The 14,965-nt window shown below is 38.4% G+C and overlaps 1 protein-coding gene across 2 annotated transcripts in view; it reads right to left on the bottom strand.

The window, feature by feature from the left end:
• The window catches only part of si:zfos-2326c3.2 (misshapen-like kinase 1), a 32,948-nt gene that overhangs the window by 11,889 nt on the left and 6,094 nt on the right, over positions 1-14,965 (bottom strand). The window contains exons 3-25 of one of the 2 annotated variants that reach the window (XM_056769016.1): positions 14,723-14,779; positions 13,337-13,462; positions 12,982-13,092; positions 11,880-11,970; positions 11,535-11,665; positions 10,832-10,886; positions 10,676-10,754; positions 10,344-10,519; positions 9,290-9,362; positions 8,537-8,726; positions 8,023-8,091; positions 7,352-7,408; positions 6,925-7,059; positions 6,706-6,846; positions 6,356-6,478; positions 4,427-4,491; positions 4,272-4,336; positions 4,129-4,193; positions 3,769-3,854; positions 1,274-1,364; positions 1,073-1,189; positions 839-959; positions 605-745 (exon numbers count right to left, since the gene is read on the bottom strand). In XM_056769016.1, the coding sequence (XP_056624994.1) occupies positions 605-745; positions 839-959; positions 1,073-1,189; positions 1,274-1,364; positions 3,769-3,854; positions 4,129-4,193; positions 4,272-4,336; positions 4,427-4,491; positions 6,356-6,478; positions 6,706-6,846; positions 6,925-7,059; positions 7,352-7,408; positions 8,023-8,091; positions 8,537-8,726; positions 9,290-9,362; positions 10,344-10,519; positions 10,676-10,754; positions 10,832-10,886; positions 11,535-11,665; positions 11,880-11,970; positions 12,982-13,092; positions 13,337-13,462; positions 14,723-14,779 (2,365 nt within the window). The remainder of the gene's footprint in view (positions 1-604; positions 746-838; positions 960-1,072; positions 1,190-1,273; positions 1,365-3,768; positions 3,855-4,128; positions 4,194-4,271; positions 4,337-4,426; positions 4,492-6,355; positions 6,479-6,705; positions 6,847-6,924; positions 7,060-7,351; positions 7,409-8,022; positions 8,092-8,536; positions 8,727-9,289; positions 9,363-10,343; positions 10,520-10,675; positions 10,755-10,831; positions 10,887-11,534; positions 11,666-11,879; positions 11,971-12,981; positions 13,093-13,336; positions 13,463-14,722; positions 14,780-14,965) is intronic. The other variant, XM_056769017.1, reaches the window with a different exon arrangement.

Below are 14,965 nucleotides of genomic sequence, written 5' to 3'. Positions count from 1 at the left end.
ACACCACTGATTCAGACAGATTCCACCACTCCAATGCGCTACTTTCCTATTGATTTTCTGTGTTAACATGCGTTTGATGGTCGTGCATGACCGTTCATTTTATAACAAAACTATAATTAAAAACTTTCTTCAATATTAACAAACTTAGGGCCATATCGTACACCCTGCGCAATGCAGCGCAAGTGTTTTCGCTTGTTTCAGCTCGACACAGTTCTCATTTTCCCGTCCTGCGTCATGTTGTTTTTAAATAGCAAAAGCGCTTGCAAGTAAACAAAGCGGCCCCTGCTGATTTTAAACATGTATTTCATAAAACTCAACCGACTTGAATTATCATATATTAAAATTGATTTTCAAACTCGTTTCTCTAGGCTGCGCTTTTTAAAAACACATATCTGAGAGCTGCGTTTTTAGACGCAGAGACATGTTCTGTCTGAATGGCCCCTTAAACTGCATTATTACAGCATTCTAAAACAGAGGCAGAAACACTTGTTTCAAACTGAATTTTATGTGCAGACCCGTCCGATTGTTTCAGAAATGCTCCTCGGCCAATCAGGTGTGAGGAGCAGAAGCAACATGTTGTGTAGTTGTGTAGTGTGTGTCTTACCCCACAGACTGGCACAGAGGACTTCAGCATGGAACTTCTTCTTGTATTTACGGATCTCTGGTGCATCACTCTGAGGTCTGATGTTTGTGGGATTGACGTTCACCACCGAACCTTTCCTGTGTGTCAGTCTTCTGCCGTTCACTGAAACACACACACACACACACACACATCAAGTGTGTTCAAGAGAGCAATGATACAGTACATGTGGCCGTAACGTGTGTGTGTGTGTCTTACATTGACTGTATCCCGGTGGACTCTGAGGGGGTGAGATCGGCAACAGTCGAGGGTCAATAAACGGTGAGAAGGAAGAGGAAGATGATGAGGTGCTTTTCCCTGCCTGAGTGTTTATTAACTTCTGTAAACACAAAATCACACCACAAACTACGTGATTATTTGCGAAGGCGAACTCGTGAATATGATGATTCTCCACAATTCTTGTGTGTTTGAATACAGCACTGAAACACACACATCAAATGAGTTTTGTGTTGTTATCTGGCGGTGTTCGTGGCTCTTGTGCAGGAGGTCTGGCAGATGACAGTCGTCATGTGATCCGGCTGCTCTCTGGGTTTGCTTTGCTGCACTCTGCTGGAGAAACATGAACATTCATCTTTAAATCTCTCTGGAACTCAACTACAGACGAATGATTCACACCGAACGAGATTTCTTCACCTGCTGCTGTTTCACATTGGGATGAGGTTGAAGAACTATTTCATTAAACTGTCCTCTGGATATCAAACTCCTCCCATTACTCAATGGAGACCTTAAAACAAACAAACAAACCCTTCAGGTCAGAAGTGCCTGGTCTACTGTTTCTTGTGGTTGCTGTTGAGGTTTGGTCGTCTCCTGCAGGTTTCTATCTGTTTGGATTTATTAAATGTTGGAAGTGTGAACTCAGACCTTGTCCATTAACTGAGCTACTGTCACAAGAACCATGATGAGTTAACGCTTCTGAAGGCCGTCTGTCATGAGCAGTGTTGGGTGCTACTAGCTACTTAGTCATTAGTAACTGTAATCGATTTACTTTCCCCTTGAAAAGTAAAGTAAGGGATTACTCTTGTTTTTTCTGTAATGTAATTAAACTTAATACTGTGTAATATATTCAACAGTGGAAATGACAAGTCTAACTTTATAATGTATGCTTTAATGTATACTTCTCACATTTGTATACTTTGGTCAGTTAATAAGAACAATTGAAGTAGTTATTTATTTGAATGAATTAAATAAGCCGTTTCTATCCTTGAATCAATTCTATCAAGGTCGATGTAAGATACAGAAAGTAATAATGAATTAAATACTTTGTAGAGAGAGTCTTTGTACAGTAATCTAATGACATTATTATATTGAATATGTCATTAGTAAGTGCCCAACACTGAGGTATGTAGATTTAATGTAAATTTTTATGTGTATGGTATGAGTCCATTCTTGGATGTAAAAGCATTAGGATAATGACGGGAGCTCAGCGTCACATCGTCTGACATGATTCACTGGATGAATTAATTGAATCAGTCACATGAGAAAACACAACATGTTCAAAAAACCATCCATCTGTATCCTTTCACAGTCATTTCACTCATTTGTTGTAACACTGGAAACACATGGGCGTCTAGAGACATATATCACCAGTTTTCAACTAAACTGAACAGTTCCATTAGTTTGAGAAGACTGACACAATGATTAGTATTGAGACTGACATAACATTAAGTTGACGTATTTAGCAAACTTGGATGTTATTAAACCAAAAGAAATACTAAAGCCATCCTCTCGAGCTCTGAAAGAACTGTTACAAGCAGCAAAACCAAAACTTCTTTGAAGATAAATATGTCATCTGAAAGACCTGAGAGGCTTTAAAATGACAAGTATGTCACGATTTAGTGGATTCCAACCTGTATTCATTTCTTTTTTTTCTAATGAACACAAAGTGAGATATTTGGAAGAATGTTAGCAACTGACATATCCGGGACATCATTGACTACCATGGTAGAAAAAATGACAATGGTAGTCAATGGTGCTCCTGAACTGCATGCCTGAATACATTCTACAAAATACCTCATTTTAGGTTTAACCGAATAAAAAAAGATACAATCATTTTTCCTCCGATGGTAGTCAATGACATCCCAAAAATCCCAGTTACTAACATTCTTCCAAATACCTTTCTTGTATACAGGTTTGGGACAACTTGAGGGTGAAAAATGATGAGTGAAAATTAATTTTGGAGTGGAGTATCCCTTTAAAGAGTACGTAGCATGAGATCATGAAAATGACATGTGTGTTATGTTGCCGTGTTTGAAAGTAAGCTGTCTGCCAAGTTGTAAGTCCGAAGGTGAATGAATAACAAAGTTATTTGCTTGTAAAAATGTGAGTCGACTCTGAATCACACAAACGAGACGTGAAATAGTTCACCTGCGTATCTACGTCACTATACATAGTCCCCGCCTATGGGGAGACTGCCGGGAAAACTTATCCTTCCTAAGTCTGTTTTATTTCAACTACCAAAGGAAGAACGTCTGAGGGAAAAATGGTCACAATTCATTTTTCAAACGATACCAGAGGAGTATAACCCCAGGGTTGTACTGTGCGCGCGTCATTTCACCGAAGATTGGTTTAATAATATTGGCGCATTCACTGCAGGGTATGTGATACAACGATCCTTGAAAGAGGGGGAATACCAACTCGATTTGGACCTGTTAGCTCCACCGAATGACAACCTGTAAGTGTGACTTCTCATTTTTGTCTTAACTTCAAGAAATGTTTTCGTACCTTATGTCTGTGTTTAGCTAACATTAGCATGTACCGTTATCTCTAGCTACACATATAATATAAATGACATCCAACCACATGTAAACCGTAATCCTGTAATGATGGTAGAGGGGTTCCATTTGCGACGAATGATGAACGCGTTTGACCAATAACAACAGACTACCCCATCTGACCAATCACATGACACAAGGTTAGTGGGTAGGAGGGGATTAGACGAATCATTTGAGAGTCAGACAAGAAGTAAGGTACGAATAACTGCCTATTATTACGAAATTATAGTGTTTTTAAACCTTCTATGAACATAAACTTGTTGTTGGACACTCCATAAACCAGAGTAGGACCTTAAAAATCATATTTTAGGTACTCTTAAAAAGAAGAGAGAAATAAAGGTGTCAGGGTAAGATTACCTGCTGTTGTCATCTTCATCATCACTGGAGGAAGAGTACTCGGCTAACTTCACTAACGGACTCAAGTGTGACTTTATTCCAAAACCCTAAAAACAAATATAGAACACTTACAACCAGAGTTATTGATGTCAGCTACATCACTCAAAACATTTCTATTCATTGAAAGCAAATAATAATATGTTTTGAAAAACTGAAACAAAATGAGAAACGTTGCCTAAAAAAAGGTAATGACACTAAAATGTTTACTACCGGAAATAAAAAAGTGCTCTTATCGCTTAAAGTTAAATGAACCAAAAAACCTCAAATAATCCTGATTAAGGATCTTTAAAATCTGGATTATTATACGATTCATACAGACACCTGGTTTTGAGGTGATGTCACGGTGTTTCTGTTGTGTTCTGGTGGGCTGTTCGTCCTCTGGTGACCTGACAAAAACAAACAAGAATGCCTAAAAAAAAATATCGTCAGCAGTATTCAGGAAGTTGATAAATATAGACTCATACCTGACTGACTGCTGCTGGAGTAAAACATCTTCACACTGTTGTCCAGAGGAGACGGACAGCCTCCACTAATTCATGACAACAACACATGTTCATCAGAGGAGGTGAAACACTTCTACACACCATGTTGAGTTACATCAGAGAAAAACAAAACTTACGTGGATCCAAATCTGTGATGGCTCATGACATCTTTGCAGTACTTTGAGGTCGTTCGCTCAGGAATCTTGAAACAAATAATCTCCGTTAAACAGTTTGAAGTATGTTTACACATTTTTGATTGAATGAAAAACTTTTGAAACAGCAATTGTGAAAAACGCTGTGTTTTATGGATCCATTGGGGTTTTGGCAGAAGCTCTTTTTTCTCTTGTTTTTACAGAAAGCCGTTTCATCATTCTATTAAAACTATGACCTTTATTCAAATGTCTCTTCTGTGCTATGACCTGTTGTAACCTGTTGTGTGTGTGTGTTTAAGTGCTGACCACATCTGTGTGCTGAATGCATCTGTCACATTGAAGGAAGGAAGGAAGACACCTCCCTTTGGAAGAGGAAACTGTTTGACCACAAATGAAGCTGTTGTACCTATGCAAAGATTTCTCTCATGCAAAGATAACTCAAACTTTCTCATCTTTTTTCTTACAAATGTATTTGACAAGTAAGTTTTATTGTATATACACTAAGCGAAATATTTATTTGATCCCATGCTGATTTTGTAAGTTGCCTGCTTACAAAGAAATAAAGGGTCTATCATTTTAATGGTAGGTTTAACTGATAGAAACCAAATATCAACGGAAAAATTGTATATTAAGGTTATAAGTTGATTTGCATTTCAGTCAGTGAAATATCTATTTGATCCTCTACCAACCAGCAAGAATTCTGGCTCCACCGATTGGTTATGTGTCTATATGGACCACAGATTAGTCCTGTCACTTTAAGACACTACTCCTGAGTCAGCTTGTTATGTATATAAAAGATGCCTGCCAACAGAATCTGTATCTTCCCTTCAACCTCTCCACCACCATGGTCCAGACCAAAAAGGTTTTAAAGGATGTCAGGGACAAGATTGTAGACCTGCACACACCTTGAATAGACTACAGACAGAAGCTTGGTGAGACAACTGAAAAAATACAAGATGACTTTGAAATGCTCTCGTTCTGGAGCTCCCTGCAAGATTTCCCCAATGGAGGAATGATGATCACGAGAAAGGTTAAACTACACGGAAGAAGCGTGTTAATGATTTCAAGACAGTTGGGACCACAGTTAGCAAGCAAACTGCTGGTAACACGCTATACCACAATAGATTGAAATCCTGAAGCACCCGCAAGGTCCTCCTGCCCAGGAAGACCCGTCTGAAGTTTGACAATGAACATCAAAATGATTCAGAAAAGGTTTTTTGGAGAAAGTGATGTGAGACCAAAATTTACTCCTGTGTTTGGAGAGAGAGAAATGTTGACTATGACTTCAAGAACACCATCCCTAAAGAGAGGGCTTTTGATCTCTGCTACAGTCACAGGATGACTTCACCGCATTGAGGGGCTGAGGGACTGTCCCGTAAAATCTTTGACGAGAACATTTTCCCCTTAACTAGATCACTGAAGATGGGTCGTGGATGTGCCCTTAACATGACAAAGACCCAAAACATATTGTCAAGACAACCAAAGAGTGGCGTAAGGAGAAGCACATTAAATGTCCTCGGCAGTCTCTAGACCCTAGTCCTATTGAACATCTGTGAAGAGGGCTAAAACTCCAATGTGCTAAGAGACAGCCAAGAAACCTTAAAGATTGACAGAGGAGTGGACTAAATGTATCCTGACACATGTGCAAACCTGGTGACCAACTATCAGAAATGTTTGCCAACAAGGAATTCAACACAAAGTACAAAGTTATGTTTTGCTTGGGGATCAAATCCTTGTGTCACTGACTAAAAATGCAAATCAATTAATAACCTTTATATAAAAATTCCCCAGATTTTTCTTTCAGATAAAATAAACCTACCGTAAAAAATGATAGACCCTTCATTTCTTTGTAAGCAGGCAAACTTTAAAATGTAAAAATATTAGAAAACACTCCATGAAACAGAGAACACAAACCTTGGGAGGCTGCTCAGCGGGGTTGAAGAACACATCATCTAATGTTGGAGAGAGAGGAGTCGTGGAGACATCAGACATTGAGCTGCTGTGATGAATGTCTCCGCTGGAGCACAGGTTCATGTTCTGAAATAACACATGTTGATTCATCTAGACCTGATCCTCTTCAGTGTGCTGTTTTAATTACAACGGCCCAGTGTTTTCATGTAGTGCTTAAACTATATCCGTTAAATGGACAAATAATAAAAAGCGCAAAACTATTTCTTTGGCTGAATGTTTTAAAGAAAGTTTCACATGATTTGAGCCCTCGAGCGGCGGTCATGTTAATCATTTAACATGGTGTGATGTTGTACCGGGGGTTTGGCGGCTCTCTGGAGCGCTGGAGTACATGGACTCGAGTTGCTTCCTGACCCCAAGCGGGACTGAGGAATCCTGGCGGCTATATGATTCAGATTCACTTGACGGTTGTCCAGAGAATCCAACATGGCCGTCATCTGAGTGCCAGAGTTTCACAGCGTCAGTCATTCTACAAGTGCTTCTATTCATGTGCTGTGATGTTTCCGTGTGTTTACCGCATCATGTGGTGTGGCGGGGCAGCTTGGCGCGGCTCTAGGGCTCTTCTGCTGATGTCTGAGGTCGTGCTGGAGGAACCGCAGCTGTGTTTGATCTCTTGGAAGCGTTCGGTGGGGTTTTCTGCCCTGCTGGGGCTGATGGTAAACATGAACACACTTGAAAACACAGCAATGCTGATATCGGATACGTGCAATTAGCATATCAACAGTTGCTAAGTTTATAAAGTTGAAAGGACCTTTTTATGATGTGATATGATTTTGTGATTCTTTCAATTTATGAAATATATTAGCAAAACGTTCTTCGGCATTTTGCCTTTTGTTATTGGATCCAAACTCATGGCGGTTTCAAACGGATGAACGACGACGGAAGTTTTGTTTTAAAGAAATGATTTCATCAAACATGTTTAGAATGACAGGAAGTGTGTACCTGCTCAGTTACAGGCCCTGATTCAGTATCGGTCCTGTGACGGTCACCATCCTTAGGCTGCAATGAAATCACAATACGACAAAGACGTCAAATAAACACATACAAGATTTTGATTGTCTTCAGTTTTCCTTGGAATTTCTCACAACACTTGAAGTATACTTATGGTGTTCTTTCAGAGCCTGAAAGCGCATGACAACAACACAAGAGCGCGTGATTTTGGCGCGCAGAACTGTTCCACGTGTTTAAACACACCCTCCTGAGAGCACATTTATGCTCTGCGAGTGCGCAGAACAGTATCCGTGCATGGAAAAGAATCCTTGCGAGAGCGCATTTCTGCTCCATGTGCAAAAACACAGTCCTCGAGCATAGGCTTTGAGGAGCGTGCGCGCAATTCTCTTTATGCTCTGTTGCGAGGGTGTGTTTACACTTGTGGAACTGTTCTGAGTGTGAGGTTGTGAGGTGTGTCATGCGTGCGTGCAAGTTTTGGGTCTAAATAAAGGCCATAGATGCTTGTCTAAACATATTATGAAAGCTCACATTTCTGAACGAGATTACTTTAAATATCACACACCACAGTGAGAACTCCAGAAGAAAATGTCTCGAGCACATGCTGAAAATGTACAACAAATGGCTCAGAATAATTTCATATGATGTACTGTCATGCCGTTTACCTCTTGCCATATCATCTCCTGAAGCTCTGGCCACTGCAGTCCAGTCTCATGTAACAGTCTTGTCTGTTGCTACACAAACACATACAGTACCAGTCAAAAGATTGCACACACAATATTGTTGTGTACTTTTAGTTCTCGCAAAATAGTTATACAGTCAAACCAGCCGGAGTCAAACTGATCCTAGCCAATGACAATGCATGCTGTTCTGCATCTAAAAATAAATTATATAGTGTTGCTAGTGTGCAGAAAGCACTATAAGAACTCTAATAATCAATCACCCTCCTCCATCCCCAGCTCCTCATGTATACATCTGTTAACTGTGACATTTCTTGTATGCTCACTACAGCACTAAGTCTTTTTAGTTAGTCCAGTTGTTTTCTGACAATTAACATGCTAGAATTAACATTGACCAATTAACATTGATCCTAGAATTGGTAATGTAGCCAGAATATTTCTTTTGTAGAGCATTCTTTTGATTCAATAATCATTAAAAGTGATAAATGAATATTAATACTTCTTCAAAGCGCCGCCTCTCCTCCTGCTGTTGCTCAATTCTCTTCTGTCGGTCGGCGAGCAGTTGTCTCTTGTAGTTCTCTTGATGTTGTAGCTGTTGTTGGAGCAGTTGTGTTTGTGAGTGTGTCTCCTGCTGCAGTCGAAGAAACTCTCGTCTCAGCGTGGACTCGCCAGGAACATTCACTAAAGAACTGAGAGAATACGGTACACGCCTTACACAGAGCAATGACAAATGCAACAGGGCTGAAAGGTTTCTGTGCCATCTGGAGAGCACTGACAGGGCATTTAAACAATCCTCTTATGCCTGAATGCACTGTAACGACATGCTCATATGCACACAACCCTCACGTCTTCAAGCATCAGCCTGCCGGACACTGTACGGTTATGTAATGGGCTTCAAGTGAGGGCATTATGTAGTTCCTTAAAAAATGTTTAGTCCTTGATGGTGATTGGTCAACGCAGCCGCTGTGTATATTTCATGATAAAGCACAGCTATGACCTGTATTGAGCTACAAAGATAATACAATAATGAAACAGTAATAAAATCAGTGTTGCTTAGACCTTTATCAATATAAGGTTCTAACACTGTGTTTTGACCCCTGAAATAACAACAGCAATCATTAAACAAATGAATCGCAAAGCAACTTGTAACAGCTCGGGAAAGATTTCAGGTTCTGTTTCTTTTTCAAATATCCTGTTTAAAGAAAAACTGTTTATCATCTGCTGAAATGGAGAAACATGGATAAACACATACCTGGGTTCACCTTCATCCTCATTCATACCATCATCTTCATCTTCACTTCCACTGTATTCATATTCCATTCCCTCTGTTGAGGATAAATTCCATCAATTTGCAACATAGACCTCAACCATGAAAACATTCAAAAGCCATTTGATTGAAAGGCAGGAATAAAAGTATACAGGGAAATCGGATGACAAAATGCCTCAGTGGCACTAATGTGTGTATCCTGACCCATGAAATCAGCCCACAAACCACCATTTGTCCCCCCTATACAATGTTCTACTCTGTTAAAAATACACTTTATATTCAGTCAGAAGGCCCTTTAACCCCAACAATACCAACCACAGCGCACTTTATAAGTGAGTTATTGTTCACTCCACAACAAAAAAAACGTTTTGACTGATTCTCTGATTATTTCTGTAGTAATGGCTATCCTTCATCACAGTGTTTATTTACTTGAGCCTAATTCACACTGTTGGTGTTTTTTGGATCAATGACTGAGAATTTAGAATGTGGTTGGAGTTTTTAGTATTGGTTGGTGTTGGAAATTGTTGATGTTTTTTAGCGTTAGAGTTTTAGGTTTGTTGGTGTTGGAAATTGTTGATGTTTTTTAGCGTTAGAGTTTTAGGTTTGTTGGTGTTGGAGTATGTTGAAGTTTGTTGGTGTTGGAGTTTGTTGAAATTTATTGGTAACGGAGATTGTTGTTGTTTGAGTTTGTTGGTGTTGAAGTTTATTATCGTTTGAGTTTGTTGGAGTATGTTAAAGTTTGTTGGTGTTGGAGTTTTGTTGGTGTTGGACTCTGTTGACATTTGTTGGTGTTGGAGATTGTTGACGTTTGAGTTTGTTGGAGTTCGTTGGCATCTTTTGGAGTATGTTGAAGTTTGTTGGTGTTGAATTTTTGTTGACGTTTGTTGGTGTTTGTTGACATTTGTGAGTGTTGGCATTTGTTGGATCAGTGTGAATTAGCCTTTACATGCTATCACACCAACAATTATTTATACACATATACAGTATAGCATTTATTCTATTTGTTCATACAGTAGGTGCAACGTAAATGATCTCTCACCTTTCTCTCGTCTCCTCTTTCTTGTTCTGTCCAGGTGATCTTTGAGTGTTATGCGGACTTGCCGTTCATTGGGGAGGTCTTTGATAAACGAATGACGTAAGAGGGTTTCTGTGGACGATCTGTGCTGGTAGTTCTTAACAAGACAACTATCCACAAATGTCAGAAACTTTTTAGACCTTGGGAAGCAACAAATAACCTTTTATTGCATTTGCGTTCGACATTACACTTCATTATGCAAATTAAAGCTAGTATTTAGGGATCTCATGATTACAATAAATGAAATCAGAAATGTCTCAGCTTGCGCCTGCTCAATTATCCAAAAGTGATCTTACCATTTCTTGGACTTCAGTTTGGGAGGTGGGTTTCGTGGAATAAGAAAGAGCGCTCTCATTGGATGCATGTCACACAAGGCTGAGGAGAGTTGTGAGAAACACATGTAACCCATGCATCTGTTTTGCTGAGTTTTATAATTGTGTGTTTTGACTTACGCGGTGCTCCCTCTGCCATCTCCAAAGCTGTGATGCCCAGAGACCACACGTCACTCTAAAACAACACATTCATGAGCTTATGAAAATCAGTGTTTACAATTATACTCTCTTGAGAATGAGAAAGACTTGAAAAAACGGAATTGTTGTAATTACGAGTTTTCTGCTTGAAAAATGCGTCCTTGTACAACTTGTATGAAGTTATTTAACATATAGTCTAAAGAAAAGACTACAATTGAGTTTTGTCCATGTAGACGAATGTCTTTAACGCAAATTTAACATGAACATATTTAATGCAGTTTATTGCAGTTGACAACATTATCTTACACAGATTTGCTTTGATGCTAAAGGTGTTGCCATAGACATGGATCATTCAGAGGATGAGAACAGCTCCGACAAGAATGTCAAAGGTCTTCATATTTCAGGATAATTATGACATGGCATTCCATGACCGCATCTTTGCCAAATTTTAAATAGAGTACAAAGAGTGCCAGTCGGAGCTGAGTGACGTCAGAGTGGAGTACAAGGTGAAAAAAATCTCAAAGAAAAAGAACACAAGTCTACAGTATCTAGTACATTTCCAAATCTCTTTAGGTTCAGACATGAACTTGTCAATTCTGTCTTCGCTTGCCATTCCCGATTGCTTAGTTAACAAATGTTCTTCAAGCTAAATAAGAGGGAGAAAGGATTGTGGTCTCTCACTCACCCTGTAGTCATATGTAGCGTCTGGGTTTTCATCACACGCAATCACTTCTGGTGCCATCCAATATGGCGTCCCAATGAACGTGTTTCTTCTTCCAATGGTCCTGTCTAGCTGAGCACTGACACCAAAATCCACTGGCACCACACAAATAAACGGATGTAAAACAATGTCTCAAGCCGTATGCTCACACTTAGTGATGCATTTAGTTCACTGACACCGACTGATGAGAATATAATTGTTCATTAAATGTATGTTATGTGAAATTGAATTAAAGAAGGTTAAAGAGAGTATATAACCAGTACATTGCCTGTCACGTACACATGTTGTTTTGCAAGCACACTGTCTTACCGAGTTTAATCTCAGCGTTCTCTGTCAGCAGCACATTTTGTCCTTTAATGTCTCGATGAATCACATGATTAGAGTGCAGGTGTAACAGACCCTGAGAGCACCATTGAATTAAACATGTAAATATTATACAACAAATAACAGGAATTATTGTATACAATCTTCAAAAAAGCAATCATCTGTTATTTTTTTAAAGGAGTAGTTCAACTTCAAACTGAAGCCTTTTTCTTACCCTCTTGTCATTTCAAACCTGTATGACTTTCTTTCGTCAGCAGAACACAAAAGAAGATATTTTGAAGAATGTCGTTAACAGCTCCCGTTCACTTGCATTGGTTACAATAGAAGTGAATGGGAGCTGTGCTGTTACAAACATTTTTCAAAATATCTTCTTTTGTATTTGCAGAAGAAAGAAAGTCATACAGGTTTGAAATGACCAGAGGGCGCATAAATGATGTGAACTACTTCTTTAACCGAACAGAAATACAACAAATCATCTAATACCTAGAATGGTAACTATAACTCTATCAGCGATCACACATTTTAAGCTTGTGTGCTGAAAGGTTATTTTGGTTTACTAAAATTAAACGTTTCTGTTCATTGGAATCAAATTAAATATTCACCTAAACATTTTCGGAAAAATGTTTCTAAAGTAAAAATTGAAATGTTGCCATAAATTCAAAGCACTAAAATTATAAGTTTAAAGCATTCAATTTATAATAAATAAAAATTTAATTAAAATATTTAATTATAATAATATTATATAATGACAATAGCATATACCAAAGTTGCTAAAATGTTAACTAAAAACAACAATATTAAAATTAAGAGTTATTATTTTAATTAACAATAATTACAAATAAAAGCACATTTGTCACATTGATAAAACTAAATGAAACTGAAATCAAAACTCTGGTGTGCAGCAGCTTCACATTCAGAATGGAATGGATTTTATATGGCGGTCAATGTTTTCATTGGTGCATCAGATAGAATGATAGTTCCTTTGTGTTGTTACCGTTATTGTGTGGACTTTTTAAAACTTGATTTCTATAGTGATCGTTCTTGGTGTGAAAGAACAGTTTGGTGTCATGATCTGTAGAGTACTCACTCTGAGCACTTCACGGCATATGTAAGCGATCCAGTCCTCTTTTAGACAGTTCCCTTTGGTCTTCTTCAGCAGATCTGTGACTGAACCGGCACCACAGTACTCCATCACCAGCTGACGGGTCAATGCAAACATACATTTCAGCAAATGAGATCTTATAAGAGCTTAACAACAAGCCCATGATATTGATATTTCATGTTTAGAGATCCACATTAAGATCTCTAACTTTATTTGATTCCACTGAACGGATGAAATGTATATTCTGTTAGACTAGAGACTATTTCTGAGATTAGAGATTTCTGGTTTAGTCTCTACAGGACATCAGGCTGATGTTTATTTGTGTTCAGCGGTTACTCACCCACAGCTGGTCGTCCTGACCGGCAGGACTCTTCTTCACAAAAGCACCGTAATATGTGGCTATATTCCTGTGATGGGAATGAGTTTTCAACATGTTTATCTCCAGTTTGATTTCATCTTCCTCCTCCTGTAAAATACAGTAAAAAATCTAAGACTCTTTTATAAGGGTCATTCCAAAATAAGCAACTTTTCACCAGAGAAGAAAAAGTGAGACTGTCTATTAAACAGAATGGAAATGGTTTTGCATGTCAATATAATAGTGGGAGAAATTTTCAATTGTAACTAAATATTTAATAAAAAAACTTTATAACTCTATAAATGAAGAGCATTAACTGATGAAACACAATCCTGAGAGAAAGCAAAGGAGAGCTGGGTATGGAAGTCATGAATTAAAAGGAGGAAGTCTGGCCTTCAAATATCTGCAGGAACGCTTCATTATCTCCAGACAAGATGAACAGGAAACTAAGAAACAGCATTTGTCAGCTGGGGCGAGAGACTTGTCTTTTTTCATGAAGCTTTAGAAACTTTATAACTGACTACCGGTTGCTTTATTCACAGTTCATTCACAGTTTTAAAGGTCAAATTCAGAAACCACAAAGAATCATTTAATCTAAAGCAATGCTTCCCAACCTTTTTCATTATTTTATACCTGTAAAGCACTTTGAGTTACATTTTATGTATGAAAAGTGCTGCATAAAAAAATGTGTATTGTTGTTTATTATTATTACAAATAAATAAACAAGTGATTAAGATATGATGATGTAACTTTTGTCATCATTAGTCTGTTTTCATCTGATTTTAACCTCATCCTCTGGGCTTTTTCCACATGGTATTTTTGTGTCTAAGCTGCAGTTTGCAGGAATATTAACACTTAAGATGCGTCCCAATTCGCATACTATCCGTCCTAAATATTATTAGAAATTAGAATTAGTGTGTCCAAATCAAAGTATGATGAAATGAGTATTCTCAAAGTATCCGTGTGATCTACAGTTTCCGGTGAAAATTCAAAGTGTGAATCCATGGACACTTAACAGGTGATTTTACCCACAACTCACTGCAAGAGGGCGGAGTTTATTGATGCTATACTGCATTATTAAAGTTAGATAAAAGATGCTTCGCTAAATTAATCATAGCGTAAAGTAAACAATACATACGAAATTATGAATGAATGTCCCAGTGTGAGCATTCGGTTTTGATATGCACTACAATGTATATACTTTGTATATACTACAAAAGCAGTACCGTACTTTAAGGGCATAGTATACGTGGGCGAATTGGGACGCAGCATTAAAGTGGACTGTGCACCTAAAAGAGCCAAATGTCAGGAAAAGACTTTCACGCTTGCTAGTTTCTTCTCTTGTAGCGGGCTACAGACAGACGATCATACCTCTGTCACGTCCATGACCTTAATAGCAGCCAGCTGTCCTGTTTTCACATGTCGACCCTGTCAAACACAAGGACATCAGTGAGAAATATGAGCATGTGACCCTGCTGAAGGGCTCATCGTGAGGATCTTTTCAGATAAAAGAGTCCCATGTGCTATGAAAACATACTGCACTATATATAAAACTTCTTCTCCTGTCTTCTAGTGATCAGTGATTATTCTTAAACACCAGAAATAGCTCATCAT

The sequence above is a fragment of the Triplophysa dalaica genome, chromosome 16 (assembly GCF_015846415.1).
Source record: "Triplophysa dalaica isolate WHDGS20190420 chromosome 16, ASM1584641v1, whole genome shotgun sequence".
NCBI lineage: Eukaryota > Metazoa > Chordata > Actinopteri > Cypriniformes > Nemacheilidae > Triplophysa > Triplophysa dalaica.
The sequence above is the reverse complement of the archived record's forward strand: the minus strand, read 5'-3'. Positions and strand labels throughout refer to the sequence as shown.